This window comes from Acomys minous (genome assembly GCF_964271855.1).
Source record: "Acomys minous genome assembly, chromosome: 7".
Classification (NCBI taxonomy): Eukaryota; Metazoa; Chordata; class Mammalia; order Rodentia; family Muridae; genus Acomys; species Acomys minous.
In genome coordinates, this window is record NC_140488.1 from 34,226,582 (window position 1) to 34,236,750 (window position 10,169).

The window sequence follows — 10,169 nt, forward strand, 5'->3', positions numbered from 1 at the left end:
ATGTACTTTTCCCCCCAAAGTATGGGGGGATTAGAGTGTGCCTTATGGTCCAATTGCTGTTTTCACTGTTTTTCTTGTTTTACTGTTCTAAAAACTGGGTGCCTCTTATGGTCAGGTGCATTTTATAGTACGAAAAATTCGGTGCTTCTATGATATACTCAGCAGTCTCACCTTGTGGAAGAAAACTTTGTCATTCTGTTTAAATGGCATTTTCTTGATAATTTCCACACACACCATAGTAATTCCCCAAAGACTCATGAAACAAATATATTGAGATTATACTTTATTGCAAATCAAAATGATGAGGAGCTAAGGGTGAGATAGGAAAGAGTGGGGCAGTGGGAGGGGACAAAGTGATGCGTCGATGGTAGCAGAAACTCATGTGCTCTGTCTCCTGGGCAAGGGTGATTTTCTGGGGATCCTCCACAGTCTTCAGGGAAAGGTGCAGCTGTGACAGGCACCATGAGGAGCACCTCAGAGCACTTACATCCTCAGGAGGCCTTTCCTGTATTTGGCTCTCCTACTCTTAAACCAATTCTACAGTGAAAGAGAAAAAGTGGTTGTCTTAGTGTACTAAATAACCAGAGTCATAACTGAAGAACCCATCATATAAGTTTATAGGCCAGTCAGATTTTACATTCCACGAAAGGACCTTTTTTTCTTGTTGCTCTTATTCTGTGAGTGTCTGAGGGTGTAAACACAAGAAATAGTGCTTGCTAGAATGTGTGAGGCCCTGGGCTCCAACCTCAGTACTGCAAAAAGTGACCCTGAAGAGTCCCTCTAGGACAGATAACACCACATCCCGTCCTTTAGCAAACCCTGCCTAGCACCAACCCTGTGACAAAGGTTTGGAAACTTTGACTCTGGTCTCCAATTACTTTTTTGCAGACACGATTTCTCTGTGTAATGGCCTTACCTATCCTTGCTCTGGAGATGAAGCTGTCCTTGAACTCACAGATATCTGGGTACTTCTGTTTCTGGAGCTCTAGGATTACAGGTGTGTGTCACTACTGCCTGGCTCCCATTATATTTCAATACCTTCTTCAAGAAGAAGCCGTAGAGCCAGGTGTGGTGGCGCACGCCTTTAATCCCAGCACTTAGGAGGCAAAGGCAGGCGGGTCTCTGTGGGTTTGAGGCCAGCCTGGTCTACAAAGCGAGTCCAGGATAGCCAAGGCTACACAGAGAAACCCTGTCTCAAACAAAACAAAAAGAAGAAGAAGAAGAAGAAGAAGAAGAGGAGGAGGAGGAGGAGGAGGAGGAGGAGGAGGAGGAGGAGGAGGAGGAGGAGGAAGCTGTAGATACAGCTTATGCATTACTGTTGGTAATTTCTGTGAAGAGGTATCAAAGAAAGGCAAGTCTCTAAATTCCAGTGAACTATAAACCAGAAAAGGGCAAATGCGTCAAGTTCCCCACCTCTCACTGCCTCATTTTATGAGGGTTCCATTGCATTAACCCTTTGAATGCTCCCAAGATTTGAATCGTATGAGACAAAGGCTCTTTTTTCTGTTTAATACATCTTTCCTGGTCACTTGTCATACTATTTGGAGTCTTACGTCCTCAATTTATAAGTTCTATGAAGTTTGGAGCAACGTGTGCAGGAGTTAAACCAGTGGTTCCCAGCCTTCCTAATGCTGTGACCCTTTAATACAGCTCCTCATGTTGTGCTGACCCACAGCCATACAACTATTTTCATTGCTACTTCATAACTTATTTTATTACTGTTAGGAATTTTTTTTTGTTTTTTGAGACAGGGTTTCTCTGTGTGGCCTTGGCTGTCCTGGACTCACTTTGTAGACCAGGCTGGCCTCAAACTCACAGCTAACTGCCTGCCTCTGCCTCCTGAGTGCTGGGATTAAAGGCATGTGCCACCACTCCTGGCTTACTGTTAGGAATCTTAATATAAACTTCTGATATGCAGGACATCTAATATGCGGCCCCTGAAGGGGTCTTGACCCACAGGTTGAGAACTGCTGTGTTAGAGGTTATTGATGGCCATAGTGCACAAATATAATTAAAATAACACCACTATAAGGGAGTTAAATGTAGAATGCTCTAACAGTAAGGTCCTTGATCCCATTACTGATTTCACAACCCAATTTTAAAGATATTTTTAAAAAAGAGTAACTAAAGGTCCATATAAAGCTTGTTGGCCCAGGGGTCCTGCTCAAACTATGGCACCAGCTGAGGACACTGGGGACTGACTTTCACATGAACTCTGGTGCCCCATATTTGACCACGGCCCCTGGATGGGGAGGCCTGGTGGCACTCAGAAGAAGGATAGCAGGCTACCAAGAAGAGACTTGATACCCTATGAACATATACAGGGGGAAGAAGTCCCCCTCAGTCACAGTCATAGGGGAGAGGAGTAAAGGGAAAATGGGAGGGAGGGAGGAATGGGAGGATACAAGGGATGGGATAACAACTGAGATGTAATATGAATAAATCAATAAAATATATTTAAAAAAAAGAAAGCTTGTTGGACATACATTGAAAGGTGAGTTTGAGGACAACCTAGTCTCATAATAAGTTCCTGGACAGCCAGAGCTATATAGAGACACCCTTACTCAGAACAAAAGAAAACAAAACAAAACACCCTCCTTTCCCAAACACAGAGCAATCAAAAACAACACAACTTCACCCATAGTACAAACGTATTCAGGTCCTGAAGCAAGTCGTAGAATGGCTGTTTTCTTCCCAGTTACTGACCTGCACTCTGGGCTCCGTCACACCTATCCATCTTGCAAGCTCCCTTCTGTGGGCAAAAGGTGTACGTGTTCAGTATTTGGCATCATGGATGAATAAAAAATGTTAAGGGTGTTTATACCTGGTTTTAAATGTATGGATCCACTTCCCTTCTATGACGTTCACCTTGAGGCCTTTGAGGCTTTTAAAAGGTATTTCTACCAACAATTGTATTTTATTCTCTGTTTGCTATAGACAGAAGTGTGAAAAACAGAATATGTCTCTAAGACACTCAGACACAATTTGAAAATCACTACAATAGAAATCAAAACGTCACAAGGAATGTCACCAACATCAGCATGGGGCAATGCCTGGGACTCTGCCTACAAAAAGAAAAGAAAACAAAAAGCTGTGAACAAAAAATACACGGAGGAAAGATTTTAGGAACTTTGCTGGGCTGGAAAGATAAGTTTAAATAGAAGCAAATGGATTAATACAAAGCACGTGTGCTTTCTGATGTTCAGTTACGATGCAAACATGTCCAACCTGCTGATTATCGGGGAAATAAAATAGGAAAACCACAACAGGCACAAAACAATGTTTAAACATCTCACAATGCTAGCAGAACGGGCCTGTAACGCCAGAACAGGGAAGGCTGAGCCAAGAGGCTCTTCGAAAGTTCCAGACCAACCTGGGCTGTAGAGTGGGCTTCTTCAGCAAAGGAGGAGGGAGGCACGGAGAAGAAGAAAGGGATGAGGGGAGAGTAGGGGGAGGGGAAAGGTAGATGATAGGAGAAGGGAGGGGCAAGAGAAAGGAGAAGGGGTGGGGAAAGGAGAGGGGGGAAGAGGGGACACGACAGGCAGTGGTGTTGGGGATGTGCAATCCCAGTCCTGGGAAGGTTTATTTTTGCTCAAAGTGTCACGTGGCACAGGCCTCCTGGAGCTACATGGCTGAGCATAACCTTGAAGTTCTTACCCTCATGCTGCCATCTCCCCAGTGCCTAAGTGGTGGGGATTGCAAAGAAGGCCTACCACCATGGGTTTGATGGACTGACTGATTGGGTATAGCCCAAGACATCCTGGGACTTGCAGCGAGCCTCTTGCCTCAGCTGTGTTGGCTCAGGCTGCAAGGCACCATGGCCGGCTAGAACTTTTAGAGACAGTTTTTTTTATTTCCTTGAATAGAAAATTTAAAGGGAAGAATACTCCATCCCTGACCCTGCAAAATAATCAACAGTAACAATCAAATCAGTGATGAATAAAAATGTTCCAGTGCCCTTATGAAAAAATAATGTAATGGGAAAAAAAACTACATGATGCACAATTCAGTTTTAAACAAAGACCAGTCCTGTATTTCCTCAGTCACCCTCACACTTTCCATCCCTGTTCTAATCTTACTTTGATTCATTTAAATACCGCGTGGCAATTTCTTCATTCCTGTTTGCCCTCCCCCCCCCTCCCCACAAACCCGTGGTAGCTTGGCGTCTTCCGGTAGATTTTATTTCAGGAGAGGAGAAGGGCCTGGGAAAGATCCAGGGGCCCTAAGCACAAGCCAGACAATCTCCTTACCGTGTTACAGCACTAGGGTAGCGGTTGCGTTCGAAAATGCGCTCCAGCTCCTGCAGCTGGAACTGGGTGAACCGTTGGCGGAAGTGGGACAGCTGGCGTGGTGGACGCTGGCGGATGCGAGGGCCCTTTGAGCATCCGGGGATCGGCTCCTGTTGTTTCTCCCTATCCTGGCTATTGCTGCCGGCGGCGCCGCCATCGTCTTTCTTATCATCGACGAGGGCTGCATTGCCAGCAGGAGCTTTGTCTCTTGATTCATCTTTTGCATCTTCTCCTTCCGTGCCTGGAGCCCCCGACACAGGGCGACCCTGTCCACCCTCTCTCTCCTGGCTCCCCTGCACCATTACACATGTGTCTGCTCCTGGAAGGAGGAAAACAGAAAGGGAATGATGATGGGAGCCGCCTCCAGGGTGAGTGGGGAGACACAGGGAAGGGCTGTAGACTGGGCTGGCGAGTGTCTGTCCACTTCCGTCTGCAAAGACACAGAGATAATTAGAGCACCTGCCCCGTCCATATACTGACCATTGCTTTCTTCTCCAATCTGAGCAGCTTTCACGTGAAGCAACTGGGTGATGCCTTGAGGTTCCATAGCCTGGATGCTGTGGACGGTGCGCTTGCTTCTGCAGAGTCTGAGCCCAAGCTCTTGGAACAGAACAAAAACACTGACCAGTGACCCGGAAGAGTTTTATTCTGGCCCAGTCCGGATTACAATGTATCCAGTCAGTCACAGACATGCTGTCCTGCCGCTCTTCTCAATGCCATTTGCTGTGGGTTGAGCCTCTTCAGATACAACCAGTGACAGGAGGTTGAGGTGGCAGTGAGCAGTGTGTGCTCGCAAGGAGAGCACCAAGGGCACGTTCCCGTGGGAATGTGAGGGTGTAAAACTGAGCTCTGAAGCTGCAGGCCGGCTGATGAGGGGGGGGATATGTGGGACTGTCCTAGCAAATTATTAGGGAGTAAGAACAGCTCTCTCCCAGTAGAGATTCTGGATTCTGGTGGAAAATGTTGGGGAACAGCTCTTGGTCTCCTCTTCTACCTCTGGAAGCTGGTACTTGACAGAAATAAAGCAAATATGGTCATGTCGGAGGAAGTCTTCTGCCTCTGAATGTTCGCGACCACACAAGCTAAAGCTGGGCAGGCTTGCAAGACCTACAGCTGCCGGGTACTGCAAAGGGTAAAAAGAGGCTGCTGACTGCTCAGCAGGTCTATCCCAAGAAACCACATCTCCCGGGACCACTGGGCAATTTACACTGTTCGGCATTGCTAACTACTGGGCAGATGGGCTACAACCTATTAGAATTCTGTGCTATGTGCTGAGACTCCCTGCAGCCTTTGCTGTAAACCCCTTGATAAGACTGGCTCTGACTAAGTGCATGCTTTGAGTTGCCTTTCATCCATATGGGCTTTAACAGTGGGGCCACATATGTTCATGTGTGTGCACATGTGCACATCTAGGCATGTCTTCAGGAACTCGGGCCTTCTCCTTTGAGGCAGTTTCTCATTTGTCTGGAGGTCACAGCTTACGCCAAACTAAAACTGGTCAGCAAGTCCTAGGGAGTTGCCTGCCTCGACCCCATCAGTGCTGAGATTACAAGTGCGCATGCCTCCAAGTTTTATGTGGGTATGGGGATCTACCTGAGGCCCTCACGTTTGTACACTTTACCAAAGGCGTGACCTCATGACCCTGTCTGATTTCTCCCACATGGCAGCAGGCTGGTTGGGACACTATGCCATTACTCTGAGTGCAGCAGGGTGGCTGGAACAATAGAATTGTTGTAGAAATTCGCACAAGAACCACGGCTGCTCGTGGAGAGCATATGCCATTGGCATTCTGAGCCACAAAGGCAGAAGCCATTTTCTGAATGTCCAGATGCCTTGGGCCAACTCAGGTCTAGTTCGATGAGCCAACTGCTTTCATTGGAGTTGCCCACGGGAGCACAGGTGTGGTTTGCTTACAGGAGCCTAAACTACTTATGGGCCCCCAGCAAGTCTCGCTCCCCTGAAGCACACACTGACTGCTTATATGTGCTTTGGGATGACGGGAGGGGGGATCACTCCCTAATTAGAGGAGTGCTACTCTCTGTCCACTGACTCCTGAGTACCCTCCATAGGAACCCCCCATCTCCTCCAGGAGGGATAGCTAACAGATGCAATCTTGTCTCTTTTGTGTAGTCACATCTGCTCTGACTTGAGGAGGCATCAGCTATGCTGTGCCTGGAGGACACTGGGCAACACTAGCTGGCACATAACACAGGGACAGAAAGGAACAGGCTGCTTATATTTAAGATACTGATTTATAAAGCAGCTAGTGGTTATAGCTGTGACCAGGAGAGGGATACCAGGCAGAGCTGCTACTTGAAATGTTTTTGAGCCTAGCATGGTGGCACATGCCATACACCCAGCACCCAGATTGTGGTGGCAGGAGGATCTTTACTACAAAGTCCTGAATAGATACATAGGCAGTTACAGGCTAGCCTGGGCTACATGAGATCCTGCCTCAGGAAAAAAAAAGCACATACAAACATAAAAATCCTAATAATCACCAGCAGATACAAAAAAGTAGACACAGAGAGGGGGGAGGGAGAGGATACACAGAGAGAGAAGAGACAAGGAGACAGAAAAAGACAGACAGACAGACAACCATTTTGACTTTACAAAGCATCATTAAGGTACTTGTGGATGCTTTGCAATTTTTGAAAAGTTATGTGCAAGTAACATGAAGTTCCCAAAGCTTGTTGCAAATCTATATAATAAATGTACTCTACAATAATATATATATTAATTCAATATGATGGAACTCAAAATGTGTAAAATCTCAAAAATCTTATTTAAAATAAAAGTATATTAACAATTACAGTTCGTCAAGCCTAGGTTATAATATGATGATGAAAATGAAGAAAGCTTGAGAAGCATTTCTAAAATGAATGGCAATGGAAAATATGGATGAAGCGATGGGAAGTTTAATGTAATTTCTCAAGAGCTGAATAGAGCCAAAGAAATTCTGTAATTCTAAATAAGAAATGAGTTGATTACTAATCATAAAGATTTATTTTTCTTTTTCTTCTTTTCTTTTTTTGTTTTTGTTTTTTGTTTTTTGTTTTTTGTTTTTTTCAAGACAAGGTTTCTCTGTGTAGCTTTGGCTGTCATGGACTCGTTTTGTAGACCAGGCTGGCCTCGAACTCACAGTGATCTGCCTGCCTCTGCCTCTTGAGTGCTGGGATTAAAGGAGTGTGCCACCACCGCCCTGCACAAAGACTTCATTTTCTTAGGATTTTTCTCTTTTTAGTGACTACCATGAGGGTGCATGTGTCTGTATGAGCATGTACCTGTGTGTGTAGGTGTCCCATGTGGGTGCTGAAAACCTAGCACGGGTCCTGTGCAAGCACAGTACACACTCCTAACCACTGAAGTGCCTGCCCAGGCCTTCCAATAAGGGGATGTTAAATGAACACCTGGTACACTGTCTTTACAGATTAGGATATACAGCTCTGTCATAAGCATAGGTCGCGATCCTGCTTTATCTGGCAGCAGCCACTTAGTGCACATGTGCTCCAGTATGAGAAGCAGAACACACCTAGACACTCTGTTCCCCCCCCCCCCGTGTGTGTGTGTGTGTGTGTGTGTGTGTGTGTGTGTATACGCGTGCATGCGTGTGTGTGTGTGTGTGTGTGTGTGTGTGTGTGTGTGTGTGTGTGTATGTGCCTGTGGGTGTATGCATGTGTGTGCATATGTGTGTGAAAGAGCTGAGGGTGGAAAATGACTACAAGCATTCTGATTCCAGATACAGCAGAGCACGTGCACATACGAGTTCACAGCAGGAGTGACAACATGCTCAAGGTCTGTGTAAGCTCAAGTCACATGAATTTAGAGTCAAGTGTGACATTCCACACCTTTGTGTGAGGTCCCACACCTTGCTGACAGGCCATTTGCCATTGCTAGGTGCTAGCAAAGGGAGCATCAGATGTCTTTTAAGGTGAAGTCCCTGATAGGTTGACCGCAGGCAGGTGGAGGGCGGGGCTCTACAAGCAAGGGTGCAGGGGCAGCACAAAGATGACATGGTGAGGTCAACTGGGAAAAAGAATTGAAGGACACAAAGTTGGGTGGGTCTGGGGGTGAGAGCGGTGACAGAAGTGGTTGCTGGTGGGGGGGGCGAATATGATCAAAGCGCAGTGAGCAAAATTATAAAAGAACTAACAATGGCCCCAGCAGCAGGCCCAAGAAATCTCCTTTTGAACCATTTTCTGAGGGTAATCGAAGGACTCCCAAAACACAGACGACAGCCTCTGCCATTGGTTGCCCCTCAAAGGGAGAAAGGTGAGGCCCTGTTGCTGAGGACACTATATACAACAGCAAAACCTGAGCCTGAGAGCCTCGTTCCTGTGTGTCTCGCCCCCCTGCTACAGGAACATGCTACGCAGGCTGCCAGGGGGAGAGAAGCAAAGAACAGTGTAACCCACCCCCAGCCCCACCCACACCCACACCCACAGCTCCACCCACACCCACATCCCCACCCCCACCCCCACCCCACCCCTACCAGCTGTGAACCACAGCAATGCCCAGCGTGAAATAGGCCTAGACGTGTAAGAAGCGGCACTCACATGCTGGTGGCCACCATCAGCTGTCCATGTACACTCTTGAAGCCCACTCCATGGGAGGAAAAGCATCCCAGGCACTAGGAACCTAGACAACACCCCGGGGCCAGGGACTTCCTGTCACTTGGAAGAGAAACCTACTGCTGCTGCCTTGATGCACTAGCAGATCCACATTGTGATTCTGACCCTCATGGCCTTAGATAACAAGCCCCACCTCCAGCCTCATCCAAGAACCCTCTCTCTGCTGGACGTGGAGGCCATCACAGAAACCGGAACTTGACAGCAGCCAGAGAACCACGGGCTATGGTGGGGAGGCCAGCCCCGGGGGACACATCTACACCACAGCTCCTCCATCTGTGGCTCAGGACACGGCGGGGACTAGGGAGGCTGAAAGAATGCAAGAGCCCTAACACCAAGATGTCTGTCTGGGAGGATGTCTGTCTGTCCCAGAACTGGCTGCACAGGTGATACCTGAACAGAGGCCATGTCAACACACAGGCTACTGTGCATGGGGTAAAGTGGCAGTGCAAGGAGAGACACTGTGTCCCTGGATTTGGGGCCTGGGTTTTATTCTGTCCCTACGCAGAGAACTATAGGCAGGTAGTGACTGCACAGAGATGGAGAGTTGGCCTCTCTCTCATTGCTTACGCAGTGCAAAGGGGCAGCCATGAAACCACGTATACACAAACCGCACAGACAGACTCACCACGCCCCGTTTATACATCTATGCATGCCTATATGTGGACCTGTGGCAAAATAACTGAAGAAAAAGAGGCGATTAATGTGAGAGCACCAGGGAGGGCAGTGTGAGGGGACGACTATGGAGGAATTGGGAGAAAGAAAAGGGGGAAAGTGACATAACTACGTGTTAACTGAAGGGCATGAAGTAGGAGCTAATAAAAACACAGACAACTGCGACTTGAAATGTCCCCTCTAGAACTGCTCTTTCTGCATGACCACACTCAAGCACAACAAATGTGCATATATTCTGTTTCTATTTTTAAGAAAAGTAAAACTACATGTGAAAAACAAGCAGGGTGCAGTGGTGCACATCTGTAATCACAGTAGCGGCAGGAAGATCAGGCAGTCAAGGCAAAACTCAGCATTTTCTCCAAGAGACCCTCCATTCTGGGACTTCGGCTTTGGTTTAATTCATCTTCCGGTTATCAATAGAGGATATGACTCTACCCAAGGCGGATGGACTCCCAGGGAGATGCTGCACATAACCTACCTCACACTACGAATTAGGGACTTTGCAGACAGCATTGGGAGACTTTTTTTTTCTAAAAGGAGCTCTGGTAAAGTTTTATTAAAGGAAGACTATCCTGGT

General features: G+C 47.2%; 1 protein-coding gene across 1 annotated transcript; it reads right to left on the reverse strand.

Annotated features, from left to right (window-relative positions):
• Positions 1–311: 311 nt before the first annotated feature.
• Positions 312–4,885, reverse strand: LOC311602143 (uncharacterized protein). The gene is made up of 4 exons (XM_084789840.1): positions 4,770–4,885; positions 4,251–4,608; positions 2,707–2,752; positions 312–537 (listed from the first exon to the last, which is right to left on the reverse strand). Exons 1-4 carry the CDS (start codon positions 4,834–4,836, stop codon positions 484–486), a joined length of 525 nt encoding a protein of 174 aa, XP_084645966.1. The 5' UTR covers positions 4,837–4,885; the 3' UTR covers positions 312–483.
• Positions 4,886–10,169: the final 5,284 nt, after the last annotated feature.